The 17,339-nt window shown below is 45.8% G+C and overlaps 1 protein-coding gene across 6 annotated transcripts in view; it reads right to left on the reverse strand.

The window, feature by feature from the left end:
• CLTCL1 (clathrin heavy chain like 1) overlaps positions 1-6,052 on the reverse strand; it is a 112,810-nt gene extending 106,758 nt beyond the window's left edge. For 3 of the 6 annotated variants that reach the window (XM_004063013.3, XM_004063012.3, XM_055374938.1), the window contains exon 1: positions 5,910-6,052. In XM_004063013.3, the coding sequence (XP_004063061.2) occupies positions 5,910-5,951 (42 nt within the window). In that variant the 5' untranslated portion in view covers positions 5,952-6,052. The remainder of the gene's footprint in view (positions 1-5,909) is intronic. The other 3 variants (XM_055374935.1, XM_063704781.1, XM_055374936.1) reach the window with 1 other exon arrangement.
• Between the last annotated feature and the right edge of the window lie 11,287 nt (positions 6,053-17,339).

The following is a 17,339-nucleotide window of genomic DNA, read 5'->3' on the forward strand; positions in this document are numbered from 1 at the left end:
GAGGCCAGCAGCAGGCCTCAAGAGAAGTGGAAGAAAATGTGGGAGAAGAGCCTGCAAACTCAGTAAAGTCTCAGTGAAGAAGCAAAGGAAGGAAAAATCAGACAGATTGCAGAAAGATTCCCCCTTAGAGAAGGGGGTGACAGGGTGCCAGCAACTACTACCCTAGGGAATACTGATAAACAACATGTCAGATAGATGCAGTGATCTGTCTGTGATCCTATGGGAGGATCTTCAGTGTGTTAAGTTACGAAAGCAAAGGGCAGAAGCATATTTAAAGCAGGATTCTTTTGAACATTTTTGGAAGGATATGGTGGCTTCGTTTATAGTGGTTTCCCCTGGGGAGAGACAGACAGAGGCTGAACTGAAAGATTTTAATTCCCATCAGACTTGCCCCTGCAACAGAAATATCTCAGCAGAGAGGAACCTTGACTCAGATCCTCCTAGGACTTAATTCTTTCAACCCAATCAACTAAAAAAGCACTGGTTTGTGTAGCTTAGGCATTCTGAACATTTAAATGTTCTATGGTGAAGATCTGTTTTTCCAAAGAGTCCCCATTCAAATTCATTTACTCTTTGGTTACCCACAATGCCACAGCGGTAGGCACTCCCACAAGGCTCACCCTCGCAGACACCCTGGCTGAGGCAGGTTACTCTCCTTGCTTTGTAAATAAACAAGTCAGAAGGCAACTAACTGGCCTGTATGTATTTTCAATACCAGGAGCAGTGGTAGGCCAACAGGCAAAATTTAACAGTTTACATGGTATCTTAAAATGACATTTTACACTGGGATGCAACAATTTTAGGACGCAATGAGCCAAGTGCTGTCTTAGTACATCAAAAACCACTTCACAAAATGAGATAGCTACATAATGGCAACATAAACCAAATATGGACTGGATTACTATGGGTACGTGTCCCTTTTTGGAGCATGACCCCCAGAAGCCTCTCCAGACACACACGGGTGTGTGTGGATGGGAACTGTTTTCAGTTCAAGCTCAATCTACACCTTCACAGTTTTACTTTCCCACCTCTTTCCTTAATGATTAATATTGACTAACATGTAGAAGGCTGTTTCACCTGGGCTGTGTGTGAGACTCACCTGGGAAGGAATACCAAAGCTCCATCTCCACCACTCAGAGCTTTGGATTTAACATCCAGCAGAAATATGTTTAAGGCTGCAGGCCATTCTCACATGCAGCCTAGGTAGAGAAGCACTGATTAAGATCTTGACCATCTTTCTCCTACAATTCTAATGCTCAAGGTCTCTACACCTGTTTCAAACACCGCCTCAGAGACACTTTGAGGGAACATGTTAACGTTTTCTGTGTATTGAGCTATGACACATTTCACAGCTTACAAACTTGGAGCTGCTTTTTTGATATAGCTGGGGGGAATTACTTAGGGCTCAAGAAAATTTTTATGTCACCAAACTATTCAGCCATTCCTCTTCTGAATCAAGATGTCTTAAGTTCTCAGCCCATCCTCAGATATTACAAACAGCAATACCCTTCCAACTCTCACATTTGAATATTTCTAAAAAGTTCAAATGGTAGCTCCCTGAGCTCACAATCCAGCAGAGAAAATGAACAGCTACAGTACCCTGGGAAGAGTGTCATTAAAAGAGGAACCCCAAAGAGGCACAGAGGAAGAAATCCTAACTGACAAATCAGGGAGAGCTTCCAGAGACAGCGTCATTTCCACAGATACCAGAAGGCTCAGTAGGAGTCAGTGAGTAAAGAGGGGTGACAGGAGAATGTGTTTTGGCAAGGACACAAAGGGAGTGGCAGCAGAGTTGAGCAGGTGTTGGGCTGGGAAGAACAGGAAAGAGCACGTGGGGATCAGTCTTTTCTCGCCACTCCCTGAAGGACTTTAAGCAGATGCTCATCCTTGGAGATCATGTTGCCTGTGTGCTGGAGAATGGATCACAGGAGGGCAAGACTAGAAGCAGAAGGACAAAGCTAGCATGACCATCAAGGTGGGGAAGGATGGCATAGTTTAGGGAAATGGTAGTCATGATGACAGTGGCAGAACGATGCCAAAAGTAAACAGGAGAAAGGGACAACAGGATGGGGAAAACATATCCCAGGCTCCTGGCTGGACACTGGACAAGATACACATCTGGGGAGAAAGGGAACCCCATTTATGAACACTGTGTTTGAGGAACCTGCTGACCATTTCCTGGCCTTCTTCAGTAGGCAGCTGTCACAATGGCAGCAACAGCTCACAAGGACGCAGTGCTTTACAGTAGTCCCTTCTTATCCGTGGTTTTTTTCACACTGTTACCTATAGTCTGAAAATATTAAATGTAAGACCCCAGAAATAAACAATTCATAAGTTTTAAATTGCATACCATTCTGCAGAGTGATGAAATCTTGCACCAGCCCACCCAGGACGTGAATTATCTCTCTGCCCAGCATATCCACGCTGTACACACTGCCAGCCCATTAGTCACTTAGTAGCGGTCAGTTACCAGGTTGACTGTTGCAGCATCACAGAGTTTGTGTTCAAGTAACCCTTAATTTACTTAATAATGGCCCCAAAGTCCAACAGTAGTGATGCTGGCATACTGTTATTATTGTTCTGTTTTATTATTAGTTATCATTGTTAATCTCTTACTGTGCTTAACATAAATTCAGCTTTATCATACATATGTATGCATAGGAAAAAAAAGTGTATAAAGGGTTCAGAACAATCTGCAGTTTCAGGCATCCTCTGGGGGTCTTAGAACATATTCCCCATGGGTAAATCGGGACTACTGTATTATGTACCAGTTATTGTTTAATGCTTTATATTTATTAACTCAAAAACCTCACAACTACCTTGTGAGATAAGAAGTATACCTTTTATCCTTATTTTATAGATGAAGATATACAAGCACAAAAAAGCTACAAACATTGCCCTAAATCACACAGCCAATAAGTGCCTGAGTCCACATTCAGTGCCTTCAGTTCGGCCTCAGTTTGTGCTCTTAACCAGGACCTGCTACTGCCTCACACACACACAGCAGTGAAACTGCGAAAACACTCGGATGGCTTGGGAACATCAAGCTTATGGGAATACATAACATCACCAGCAGCGTGTCCTGAATGAAAAAGCAGAGGGGCTCAAGACAGATTCCAAGCTCATGCACAAGAGCCGCCCATGGGGCAGTGGGTGTGGGCAGAGAGGAAGGAGAAACCCTGGGAAACTGTGGAACCAAAAACAGTAGAGAAAGGACCCTTAGGAGGCAGTAAAGTGCAGCATCAAATGCGGCTGGACATCACAGAAGATGCGTGTGGTGTGATGGGCTTTATCTCACCTAGCTCATCGCATCTTATTTTTTGAGACGGAGTCTCGGTCTGTTACCCAGACTGGAGAGCAGTGACATGATTTTGGCTCACTGCAACCTCTGCCTCCCGGGTTCAAGAGATTCTCCCGCCTCAGCCTCCTGACTAGCTGGGACTACAGGTGCGTACCAACACGCCCGGCTAATACTGTATTTTTAGTAGAGACGAGGTTTCACCATGTTGGCCAGGCTGGTCTCAAACTCCTGATCTCAGGTTATCCACCCGCCTCGGCCTCCCAAAGTGGTGGGATTACAGGTGTGAGCCACCATGCTCGGCCTGATTTTATTTTTTACAGCAAAGATTAGCCAACTGCAGCCTGCTTTTGTATGGCTAAACTAAAAGTCGTTTTCATATTTTTAGAAGGTTAAAACATGTAAGAATATGGGACACAGACAGAATGTGGCTCTTACAAAAAAGCCTGCAGGATGGCTTGTAACCTTGGCAAAAACAGATTCAGGGGAAAAAATGGGGACAAAAGCCAGACTGCAGGTTACTGTGGAACATAAAAATAATGAAGCACTAAAGCAGCTCTTTCATGACATCCGGCTATGAGACAAGAGCTTCGTGGGGACAAGAGCGGGGGAAGAAGTTTGCTGGTTGTACAGATGGAAGAGAGGTGAGCATTGCCCAACACAAACAGGAAGAAACAACAAGACAGAAAGGATGAAAATACAGGAAAGGGAGGCTATGACTGAACGAGGCTCCCTTATAGGGAAGAAGGATACCAGATCCAGAGCATAGACAAGAAAGGACACCTACTTTTGAGGTAACAGGAAGGCAGGAAAGGGTGGCTGCAGACAAACACCTAAGTCTGCAGCCATAAAGGTGAGAAACATCCCAGTTATGGCTTCAGTTTTCTCCAAGTCATCTGCTGGTTGCAAGGCAGGAGTGGCAGGATCAGGGATTTAAGGAACAGGCTGAAGTTTTGAAATGTCTGTAGTGAAGGCAGTGTGTGCTGACTCAGTGTGTGCTCTACAGAAGGCACAGCAGCCTCAAAGACCCAGTCAGTGCTGGAGACCACAAACCAGACTTTCATTCACGTGGCTGCCCACCACAAGCCACAAGCATTTTCCAGATAATGGAACATATCAACTCTGATGGACATTACAAATCCTGATGGACATTAGAAACTCTGATGGACACCTAAAATATCTTGTTGCTTTCTTGCCCTTTGAAAAGAACATATTTAGATAGTGGTTAAGCACAGGCATTGGAATCAGACCTGAGTTAGAACTCAAGCTTTGTCACTTACTAGCCATGTAACTTTTGCTGAAGGAATTATAATATTAACCTCAGTGACCCATGGTAGAAAACAGGATATCACTATCTGCCTGTTATCATGAGGATTAAACGAGATTTATAAAATACAATAGTGAGTGGCAAGAGAAACGGCTCAGTAAATGATAACTACATCATCATCATTATTATGAGCAGCAGCAGTATTTTGCTACCTGAACATGACTGGCGCTGGCTTAGCTTAGTGGCCGAATGAAGCCCGGACAGATGTCAGGGCACTCCCACCTCCATACAACTTCCACTGTGTCACTAACCAAGTGACCCTGGCAGGATCCCCTGGATATCAAGTTTCCAGTCTGCAGAATGAGGGGACTGGACTGCACTACACAGTTCCCAAGGCTTTTCCCGTCTGCATCTATGGCTAACAGTGCTCTGCACTGTGAAAATAGGAACTTTCAAGCAAGCACGTTCCTCGATGTACTACTTTGTGGTCAAAAAGACTTGAGTCTGAATCCTGTTCTTATTGAATGAAGATGAGTTCTTTAACACTTTTGAGACTCGGTTTCCTCATCTAGAAAAGAGTAAGCGAATCACAACGAATGGTAGTGTGATGATTTAACACAGAGCACTCAGGGAGGAGCCGCTGGCTATCCCTCCTCTGCCGCACCTCCCAGGGTAAACGTGGGGACCAGCACCGCTCCCGGGCAGACCCGCGAGCGGCCCGCACGACGCCCGACCTGAGCCTTTGCTCGAAGCAGGGGGCCAGTCCTTATGTTTCTGAACACAAACAAATGGAGAACAAACTGGGACCTTATTAAAAAGGCAGGCTTTGGGGGTGTTACTGCATCGAAAAGCCCTATTTAGGCTTGGCCCTGAGAAATTTTTCTCTTGGGTCACGCATGTTCACGGTCCTCCCAGGCGAAGCCGCCCTGGGGACGAAAACCGAGCACAGAGGCAAACTCAGGGGCGAATAAAGACCGCAGGACGCCAAGGGGGGGCGTGGAGCTGTGGGATCGGCGCGGCCCTTGGGTTGCCCTGCCTGCAGCGGGAATCTGTGTGCCTCCTCGCGGGCACTGAGCGGGGCGTCCCAGGGGGCGTTGGCTTCCACCCCCACCGTTCCCCAGCCGGCCCCGCCGGTAACGGGCTTCGGCGACGGCACCCGAGCGGGTCCTCAGGAGCGGCCGCCGCGCCCGGGACCCCGCAGCCCCAGCCCAGGTGGGAGGTCGCAAATCGGCGCGGCCAGCTGGGCAGCGGCTCAGCGGGGCTGGGGGCGCGGGGTCAAGCCTGGCAGTCCGGCCCGGCGTAGGCGCGGCTGACAGGGCAGCCCCCCAGCCCGCCGGGCCTCACCTGGAAGTGCTCCTGAAAGCGAACAGGGAGGATCTGCGCCATGGCTGGTGCGGGACCTCGGCGGCGGCGGCGGCAGCGGCAGGAATGACCGCCGACCCCTCGCGCGGGCTGACCGGTGGCGACGGCGCAGGCGCAGTGCCCCGAGCTCCCGGTCCCGGCCCCCGCCCTCCTCCCTGACCGCGCCCCGGCCCGCACGCCTTCCCTCTCCCTCGCCCCCGCCCCCGCCCCCGCCCCCGCCCCCGCCCTCGCCCCCGCCCCCGCCCCCGCCCCCGCCCCCGCCCCCGCCCCCGCCCCCGCCCCCGCCCCCGCCCCGTCCCGCCTGCGCGGATCCTTCCGCCCGCTCCGAGGGTCCGCGGAAAGTAGTCCCGCGCGAGCTCTGCCCTGGCGCGGTGTGTGCCAGCTACCCGAGTGAAAGGTTTTCGGGGGATTAACCCTGACGGGGTCTGCGGCGGCCCTTGCCCAGCGCCTTCCACATGTGGAGCGGGCCAGTGGTGCTAGTTCTGCCGCCAACTCTGGACGGTTGAGTTCAGGGCCACTTTTTACTCAGGCACGGATGTGACAGAAAGATGGAAAAGGGTCTTGGAAGAACCACATGTGCCGTATAACGAACGACCTTTTGGTCTGAGGAGGACAGTGTATATGACGGTGGTCCCATAACATGATAATGGAGCTGGAAACTTCCTGTCCTCTGGTGAGGGCTTAGCTAAGGACATTTCCTCTCCTGTATTTGGAGATACAGGTACAGGTGTGTCATTACCGTGCCAGGGGAATAACGCACCTCACACGCGGTGCGGGTTTGCGGCCTAGCAGCAGCGGACCGCATCAGCTGCCTAGTTGTGTAGTGGCTGTGCCATCTGAGTTTGTGTAAGTTACCTTGTGATGATCCCACAACCGAGACGCATGTCTCAGTGCATGGATGCATGGGACGCGTGACTGTACGTGTTACAGACGTGTTTCGGCGTGAGGCTCGGCCCCTGCTCCTTTAGGAAACACCTTTCCTGGCTCATGCGGTTTCTAGAGAACACTGTGTCGGAGTATCAATGTAGAGAGTCAGCGAAGGTCATCTAGCAGCAGATGACCAGCCCCAGGCCAGTGAGGATCACCCAGAGTAGCCGTGGCTGCACGACAGTAGTAGCAGGTGGAAGCTGGAGCCCACACCTGGTTTGCCCAGCAGCCAGTTGTTTTTCCGAGGCACCGCTGGCTGATGTTTTGCATACAGATGATTCAGCTGCATAAAAGATGTCTGTCAGGAAAGGGAAGCCCTTGGCATTCAGCACAGGCACTCCCTACGGTGTAATCGATAGCCGTCTCTGCTGCTTCCCATGTTGCTCACTGGTAATTTTAAGAAATGAACGGCCCACCTTGAATAAGACAAGGATGGTGCAATTATTTGCGCAATGGCTTGACCATCTAGTAGCCAAAAATATGTTAAGGAATAGAACAGACTGTTCACTTTCAAATTAAATCTCTTTTCCAGTATTAGCCAAGACCTCTGCAGCCCGCCCTTTCTAAAATCCATGTGGCCTCATCCGCTAAATATAGAGCTGGGTTTTGCTGTGGTTAGTACTACATTTCCCAGATCTCTTTATTTTGGCAATGATGCCTGTGACTCCAAGTACCCTTTACCCCAAACATTATATAAATCTTTTAGTAATTAATACCATCACTCCCTAAATCACCTTCCCCAGGGCTTTTTGGGGATTAAAACTAAAATTTTATACCCTAAAAGAAAGAATTTCAGAAAATCGTAGTTAAGCAAAGTGACAGGATTGTTAATAAGTCGGGACCTCAAGTGGGGATTAAGTTTCAACATTAATTTTAGAGCAGACACAAATCTTTCTGTCTCTTCAAACCATAGAAGAGACAGAAAGCACAACAGTTATTTGAATAGACAGAAGTGAATATAAGTGATAGTTGTAGTTAACAGGAAATAAAGTTGTTAATATACTTGTAAAAAAAATTAAATGTTCTGACTTGAAAGGGACTTTAATATTCTCATCACTTGTAGGTAACTTGCTAAGTAACTCTAAAAAAAACCTTTCAATTTTTTTTTTTTTTTTTTTTTTTGAGACAGAGTCTCGCTCTGTCGCCCAGGCTGGTGTGCAGTGGCACGATCTCTGCTCACTGCAACCTCTGCCTCTCAGGTTCCAGCCATTCTCCTGCCTCAGCCTCCCAAGTAGCTGGGACTACAGGCGCATGCCACCGCACCTGGCTAATTTTTCATTTTTAGTAGAGACAGGGTCTCACCATGTTGACCAGGCTGGTCTCAAACTCCTGGCCTCAGGTGATCCATCAATCTTGGCCTCCCAAAGTGCTGGGATTACAGGTGTGAGCCACCGCGCCTGGCCTGGGATTAAGTTTCAACATTAATTTTGAAGGGGACACAAACCTTCAAACCACAGAAGAGAGAGAAAGTGCATCAGTTATTTAAACAGAGGGAACTGAATATAAACAATAGTTAACAGGAAGTAAATTTAACTTAATAAAAAGAAAATCCCAAGATATGGAGTTACAAACATAGGACACAGCTACCACCCCTAGAGCTCAAAGATGAAAGAGAAGCTGGAATTATTACAGCTTAAAGGAAGGGCTTGCAGAGCTGGAATTCAGATCTCTGAGGAGGTGTGTTGACCAGCTGGGGCTGGGGTCATTGAGCCCAGAGGAGAGAGCCCATGGGGCTGGGACCCAGACCTCTGAGGAGGGTCCCTATGGGACTTAGACACACACACTATGGATGAGGGGTGGCTGTGGAGCTGGGAGTAAGCCCTCTAAAGAGGGCACTGGGAGACTCTCACCCAGATATCTAAGGAGAAGGCATACTGAGGCTGGTTCTGCAAGTCTTGGAAAAACTTAAACTGGATTCAGCTTCTGTGGGAAGAATGTGCTGCTGCCTTGTTGAAGAAGCCTAGCTGGGGTGATGCTCACAGGAAGTGGCCCTGTGGTCTCCCTCTATCAACCTATCAGCTTAGTCTAATAGGGAATATTAGATCAGATCTTCTTTGTTTGCCAATGAGAAATATGTTTTTTAGAGTCTCAGCCCTGGCATCAGAAGCAGTTTCTAGAGGTGGGAAGGGAGAATAGAGCTGAAAGACATTATTTAATAACTGGTACAAGAAACAACATGTTATAGCTAAATTCCAATTCCCATGGGACTTTCCTATAGGTGGAATTGAAAAGTCTGTGGAGGCGTATAATCGCAGCGCTTTGGGAGGCTGAGGTAGGAGGATTGCTTGAGCCCAGGAGTTCAAGACCAGCCTGGTCAACCCCATCTCTTCAAAAAAATTTAAAAATTAACAGGGCATGGTGATGCATGTCTATAGGCCTAGTTGGGAGGCTGCAACAGGAGGATCACTTGAGCCCATGAGCTCAAGGTTACAGTAAGCTATGATTGTACCACTATACTCCAGCCTGGGCAACAGAGAAAGACCCTGTCTTTAAAAAAGAAAAAGTCACTGGAGGACTTTAGTTTTCAGACAGCTTCAGAGAACTAAAAAGGCAGCGAATAATTATGAGGCCAATATTAGAGAGAAAGGACATGAGAGAGGTGAGTGGTTTATGGCTGCTTTTTCTTGAAAGGCATCTGCCAATTCCAGATGAATGTTTGAGACACTAGGACTCTGAGCAGCACTTTTAACACTCTCATTGCCCTAGGACAACAAAATTTGGAGGCTTGGTACCACCAAGGAGGTATCCCACTGTACTGTTTTGGGACCACACGTTGTTTGGGACTCCATTCAAATCATGTCAGTCCTTGCCAGCAGCAAATGTAAATCTTCTCTGGGAATGATAACCTCATCCATGGTCTCAAATTACTTCTACAATTGTTCACATGCAGTGTTCAACACTGAATCAAAAATAAGTAGGCATCCAAGGAGAAAAGACAAAATGATTGCAAAAAACAAGAGCAAGCCTGGACAACATAGTGACACCCTGTTTCTAAAAAACTACTAATAATAATAATTAGCTGAGCATGCACCTCCAGAGTCTGAGGCAGGAGGATGGCTTGAGCCCAGGAGGTCAAGGCTGCAGTGAGCCAAGATCACACTGCTGCACTCTAGCCTCGGTGATAGAATGAGGCCCTGTATCTGAAACAAAAACAAGAACAGTAACAGACAAGTGAGCCCTAGGGGATCAAAAAATGGAGTTTTCACAAAGACTTTTAAATAATTATGCTTAATGTGGTTAAGAGGATAAAAGACAAGGTTAAGAATTTTATCACAAGCCTGTAAATTATAAAGAACCAAAAGGAAATTCTAGAACTGAAATAACTGAAATTGTGAAAATTCAACAGATAGTGTTAGCATATTACACACCTCTGAAAAGAGAAAGCTAGTGATGGTAGAGTTAAGTCAGAAGAGTATATCTAAATTAAAGCACAGAGATAAAAGGACAGAAAATAAAGCATATGAATAAACTAGATATAGAGGACACATTTAGAGGTCTAACATACAGGTAACTGAAGTCCTAGAAGTATAGAGAAAGAGACAGAAGCAATATCTAAAGAGATAATGGCTTAGGGTTTGAAAATTAATGAAGGATATCAATCTTCAGTTTCCAGAAACATTACAGATTTTAATTGGAATGTGTAAATTAAGGCAAAATACACTTAGGCATATCATAATGAAATAGCTCAAAACCAGGGGAAAAAAACTTAAAAGAAGCCAGAGGGAAAACAATGGATTACTTTCTAGGGAGAGATAATTAAGCTTAACTACTGACTTCTCAAACAATGAAGCAGAACACAGAATAATCGTATCTTCAAAGTGGTCAAATAAAATAATGAGGTTGAAACTGGAAAAGTTCCCTTGTCCCCCTTGCAGGGCATGCGATGGGGGTGTAGCTCGCTTCTTCATTGCCCCACTGCTCAAACCTCGAGGGGAGCATATGGACGGACAGGCTGTAGGGCTCCAACCCCACAACAGTGTCTAGGAGTGAATATTTACAGCTCCTGAAGCCCCAGTGGGCGTGTGTTACAGGGTGATCTTTTAGTTTTGCCGTCTATAGGCGACTTGTGTTAACCAGCTCAATTAGTGCCTCTACTTGTCGCATGGACAGAGGGCTTTCTGTATCCCGGGTTCTCGCCTTGGTGTACCAGAAGAATCAGATCACATCTGAGCTTGGAGAATGGGTGCAAGGTTTTATTGAGTGGAAGTAGCTCTTAGCAGAAGCTGAAAGGGAAGTCAGAAGGGGATGGAGTGGGAAGGATTTTCCCTGGAGTTGCACTGCTCACCAGCCCTGGGCTCTCCTCCAACTGCCCCAGCCAAACTCCACATTGTTCAGCTTCACCAGCATGCTGGTTCCTGTCAGTGCCTTCCTCTGTATGTCCAGCTACCTGTGTGTCGCTCCCCTCCCCTCAACGTCCAGCCACCTGTGTGTCTGCCAGCTAGGGTCTCTGGGGGTTTTTATAGGCACAGGATGGGGGCATGGCAGGCCAGGGTGGTCTTGAGAAGTACAACATTTGGGCAGAAAATGCCTGTCCTCACCTAGGTCCGTGGGGGGTGGAGCCCTAGCCAGGGGCCACGCCCTCCTCTACCCAGCGCTTCCCTTCCCCTTTTCCATAGCATTTAAAGGGACCACATCCTTCTCTACCCAGCACTTCCACGTCAACATTAGGCTGGGCGTGGTGACTAACGCCTATAATCCCAGCACTCTGGGAGGCCAAGGTGGGCAGATCCCTTGAGGTCAGGAGTTTGAGACCAGACTGGCCAACATGGCGAAACCCCATCTCTGCTAAAACACTGTCTCTACTAAAAATACAAAAATTACCTGGGCATGGTGGCGCATGCCTGTAGCCCCAGCTACTCAGGAGGCTGAGGCAGGAGAATTGCTTGAACCCGGGAGGCGGAGGTTGCAGTGAGCTGAGATGGCACTACTTCACTCCAGCCTGGGCAACACAGAGTGAGACTCTGTCTCAAAAAAAGAAAAGGGAAGGGAAAGGAAGGGAGGAAGGGAAGAAGGGAAAGGAAAGGAAGAAGAGAAGAAGGGAATGGAAGGGAAAATAAAGAAAATAATGACATTGGCAGACAAACAAGATCTGAGAAAATTTGTTACCAAAAGATCTAAACTAAAGGAAACACTAATGGGTTTTTATCAGGTCAAAATAAAATGTTCTCAAGTGGAAGCTCAGAGATATAGAATGGATAAAATTCAACAAAAAGTATATATTGGTAAATCTAAATGAAAGTTAACTGCATGACACAAAAATAATAAAGCCTTCTGGGATTAAAAATATGTCAGAATTTAGGCTGGGCACGGTGGCTCAGGCCTGTAATCCCAGCACTTTGGGAGGCCGAGGCCGGTGGATCACGAGGTCAGGAGATCGAGAGCATCCTGGCTAACATGGTGAAACCCCGTCTCTACTAAAAATACAAAAAATTAGCCGGGCGTGGTGGCAGGCGCCTGTAGTCCCAGCTACTCAGGAGGCTGAGGCAGGAGAATGGCGTGAACCCCGGAGGCAGAGCTTGCAGTGAGCCAAGATCATGCCACTGCACTCTAGTCTGGGCAACAGAGTGAAACTCTGTCTCAAAAAAAAAAAAAGTCAGAATTTAAATATATAAAATCTATAGTAAGTCAGAACTGGGGTAATCCAGGCATCATCTGAGAAAGGGGTATAAAAAAGGTTAGATTTGTAGTTGATTGAATAATTGGTCCCAAGTCTTAAGGCCTTGTAAGAGTTCTATTCCTCTGCACTCTTGCCATGGCTTTGTAGTGGATTGAGGGTGCTTCTTCACCCCTTGGTTCCAGGTTTCACCCTGTGCCTTGCTTCAGCTCATTGGATGTTAGAAGTGTGATATAAGCAGAAATTTAACTGTCCCACATTGTTTGGATTGCACTCTTGCACTTCTGTTGTGTCCGTGAGTACAATTTGTCCCCCCTAGCCATTGCCTTTTGAGCTTGGAGCTCAGGATGGCATGTATAAAGTAGATCTCAGCCCAGTCTGTATCTTGGATGCAAGATTAGCTAAGATTGGCCAAACTCCAACTGAACCACTGACCTGTGAGTGAGAAAAAATAAGTAAATGAGATTATAAACTACAGAGATGTTGAGGTTGTTTGTTATGTGAAAATAAGAAATTCAAAATCAAAGCGGTTGGAACTTTAAATTATTTTGAACCTTAAAGAAATGTGGTTATGAGGCCCAAGTCATACAATAGGCAGCTGTAACCTAGGCAGCTGTAACCTTTGTTCCTCTAATTATGGATTAGCTTTTTCTTTACCTACATTGTTTTATAAAATGTTGTAAAAGACTAAAGGATGCCAGAGAAGACCCTTTCTCTCTTAACTGTTGATCTTCATTATAGATTAGCTTCCTTCTTTCTTCTCTTACACAATGACCTCACAACTATCACATTGTCTAAAATAAAATGTTAAATATACTCTTATACTCCTTTAAATTGGGAAAGAAAACAAGCTATAACTAATAAAGTTGCAGTAACTCATAAACTACCCTTGTATGAAAAATGTAATTCTGTTAAATTTCTTTGTTTGCTGCCTATATAAGTAAGACCATAATCTTTCAGCTTTGGATCACTGACCCCATTCCTTTGGGGTCTGTATTTCCGGATGTTCATCCTCAACTTTGTGCTTGAATAAACTCTTAAACTGGATTCTGATGCTTTAAATTATTTCAGGTTGACATACTAGTGACCCAGATGGGACCTGAAGTTAGCTTCTGCCACTGACTCCTGCTGTTTTGCTAACAGATAGGTGGTACCAGTACAGACTGTTGCTGGAGTTTATGGGAGCCCTAAGTGAGACCCCTCTTGCATTTTGAATCTCCCTGGCTTAGATGAGATTCGTATATTGTTCAAATGACCTGATTCCATACTCAATGGGGCTGGAATTAAAGTTCTACTTTAAAGCTTTAAGGTAGGAGTTTCATTTCTTATCTCTCTAGAGATTCCGTTGTTTGCAGGTTTATGGTTTCATTCTTTTTTAAGGTTAAGGTTTTGTTTGCCTTACTTGCTAAAGTTTGCAACCTTTTCTCTCATGCAAAATCTGGTTAAAGGAAAAGCAGTTTCCCTTTAATAAGATGTGAATTTCTGTGGCTTAAGCAAAATTGTGACCTTAAACTAGCCAGGTTTTGAAGCTCAGTTCAATTTGGCACATTTAAATTCTTTTCTGAGTGACCAAAAATTTATAAAAGACCTTTCTTGGCTGGGCACAGTGGCTCACTCCTGTAATCTTAGCACTTTGGGAGGCCAGCGCTGGAGGATCACTTGAGACCAGGAGTTCGAGACCAGCATGGGCAACATAGTGAGACCCTGTCTCTGAAAAAAAAAAAAAAAAAAAAATTAATTAAAAAAAATCTTTATGAGAATGTGATAAGTCCTGAAGGCAACGGACACTGTTCATCCTGACCAAAAGGCATCTTAGGTGACTGAGGTCTTGTAGGAGTGCCAGAGATTATCACTTGTGATGAGAAATGGTCACACAGGGGATCCCCAAAGAAGAACATACAGGGAAATTTGCTTAAATTCAGTAAATATATATAAGGTACTGATGTCCCAGTGCCTTAAGCTCCCAGAATTTCTGGGTTTCACTGAGACACATAAGAGGAAAGAACTGATCCAAGGGTAACACACTGGGGAGCTATTCCCATAAATAATACATTTGATCCAAAACATCTTTCCCTTTCACTTAAGAGGAGAATACAAATTATAGGCGATCAGCCATCTAAAATAGAGTCCTCCTTGTGGAGAGGTCCATCTTTAGAGACTCCAGCTGGATACCTGTACAATACTTACGGTTTTACTTCTTGTCATTATTTAGAAAAATTGTCTCTTGAAGAACTCACGAAGAACCAAAATTGCAATGGCCAAAGTAGGGTACTTTGAAATGCCTAAACTAAATTATTTGTGTGCTCAATTAGAAAAATCCGGTTCTGGCTGGGCACGGTGGCTCACGCCTGTAATCCCAGCACTTTGGGAGGCCGAGGCGGGCGGATCACCTGAGGTCAGGAGTTCAGGACCAGCATAACCAACATGCAGAAACCCCATCTCTACTAAAAATAAAAAAAATTAGCCGGGTGCGGAGGCACATGCCTTTATTCCCAGCTACTCAGGAGGCTGAGGCAGGAGAATCGCTTGAACCCAGGAGGCGGAGCTTGCGGTGAGCTGAGATTAGGCGTCATTGCACTCCAGCCTGGGCAACAACAGCGAAACTCCGTCTCAAAAAAAAGAAAAGTAAAAAGAAAAAGAAAAATCGGGTTCTAGGATAAAATAGAATAATTGGGAGATTTATTTTTAGAGGTAGTTAGAAGCATCCAGAAGAGGTTCTGATAAAGTTACTTCACTGCAGGAGGAAAATAAAAGATTGCCTAAAGGCTGGGCACGGTGGCTCACGCCTGTAATCCCAGCACTTTGGGAGGCCGAGGCAGGCGGATCACAAGGTCAGGAGATCGAGACCATCCTGGCTAACACGGTGAAACCCCCATCTCTACTAAAAAAATACAACAACAACAAAAAAAATTAGCTGGACGTGGTGGCAGGCGCCTGTAGTCCCAGCTACTCAGGAGGCTGAGGCAGGAGAATGGCGTGAACATCGGAGGCGGAGCTTGCAGTGAGCCGAGATGGTGCCACTGCACTCCAGCCTGGGCGAGAGTGCGAGATTCCATCTCAAAAAAAAAAAAAAAAAAAAAAAGATTGCCTGAAACAATTGCTGAATTTAAAAGGCTGCCAAAACTTCTCTTTCTTCCTCAGCTCCTTTTTATTCTTACTGATCTGTCCTCATCTGCCTTCTCTTCCTCCACTTCCCACCCCTGCTGCTCTGGCTCTGTTTCACAAACAGCCAGTGTCTGGTAGCGGGGGACCTGCCTTGGTTTATCAACCATGGCCAAAGGTAGAACTTACAGGCATAAGGATTGTCCTACCCCCATCAGGACCCTATTTGCTTTGCCAGGGAATTTGAACTAAATGTTCAAACTTATGACCCTGGCTTTTCTGATTTACATCAACTAGTTCACATGTTAGTGTCAGAAAGTAAAGCTGAAGATGAGTGGGTAAAGTCCAATGGGTAAGCCCCCTGGAAGATTTCCATAAATGTTTAGGAGAAGACCACAGGAATGCCCATGAAACTACAAAGGCTCTGTTTACAGCCATTTCTTTAGTCTTCCAAAAGTTAGTCAACTGGCGCGGGGCACGGTGGCTCATGCCTGTAATCCCAGCACTTTGGGAGGCTGAGGCAGGCAGATCACAAGGTCGGGAGATCGAGACCATCCTGGCTAACACGGTGAAACTCCATCTCTACTAAAAAAAAAAAAAAAAAAAAAAAAAAATTAGCCGAGCGTCGTGGCGGGTGCCTGTAGTCCCAGCTACTCGGGAGGCTAAGGCAGGAGAATGGCGTGAACCCGGGAGGCGGAGCTTGCAGTGAGCCGAGATCGCACCACTGCACTCCAGCCTGGGCGACAGAGCAAGACTCCGTCTCAAAAAAAAAAAAAAAAAAAAAAAAAAAAAGGTAGTCAACTGGTATAAAATATAACCATATATACAAAATCCAGAGTCAGTTATGTTATACTTTGAAAGATGTAAAAAGACTTTTAGACAATATTCAGGCTTATGTGAGGTGAGTGATGCTAATCATAAAAATGATACTTTCCTGGGCTGGGTGCCATGGCTCACACCTGTAATGCCAGCACTTTGGGAGGCCGAGGTGGGTGGATCACCTGAGGTCGGGAGTTCGAGACCAGCCTGACCAATATGGTAAAACCTCATCTCTACTAAAAATACAAAAATTAGCCAGGCATGGTGGCATGCACCTGTAATCCCAGCTACTTGGGAGGCTGAGGCAGAAGAATCGCTTGAACCCAGGAGGTGGAGGTTGCAGTGAGCCAAGTTGCGCCATTGCCTCCAGCCTAGGTGACAGAGGGAGACTCTATCTCAAAAAAAGAAAAAAAAAAGATACTTTCCTCAACTCCAACTTTATGAATGTTCTAGATAAAGAATTCACTCTAATAGTAAAGAGACAGTGCCTTAGTTGGGCCACTTCTCAAACCCATGATTTGATTAATCTTGCTGACGGGTCGTTGTGTACTTTAAAGAAGAAAAAGATAAAGAGGCCATACCAAAGAATAAAGTGAGTAAAGTTATGAATTTGCAACTAAAACAAGTATCCACCAAGTGTAGACAGTCAAAATACCCCAATAAACCTTTGAACAGGTCTAATCCTTCAATCTGTAATAACTACAATAAAACTGGCCACTTTCCAAAAAAGATTACTGAAAACTGAAACAGAAGGAATGACAACAGATGAAGGAGGAAAATATGGAATAGAGGTGCTCCAAGAAATTTAAAGGGAGCTTTCCTTTTCTGCTTACTAATATTCTGGGAAAAATAGAATTTATTTATTTATTTATTTATTTATTTATTTATTTATTTATTTGAGCTGGAGTCTCGCTCTGTCTCCCAGGCTGGAGTGCAGTGGTGTAATCTCG

This window comes from Gorilla gorilla, chromosome 23 (genome assembly GCF_029281585.2).
Source record: "Gorilla gorilla gorilla isolate KB3781 chromosome 23, NHGRI_mGorGor1-v2.1_pri, whole genome shotgun sequence".
Taxonomy (NCBI): domain Eukaryota; kingdom Metazoa; phylum Chordata; class Mammalia; order Primates; family Hominidae; genus Gorilla; species Gorilla gorilla.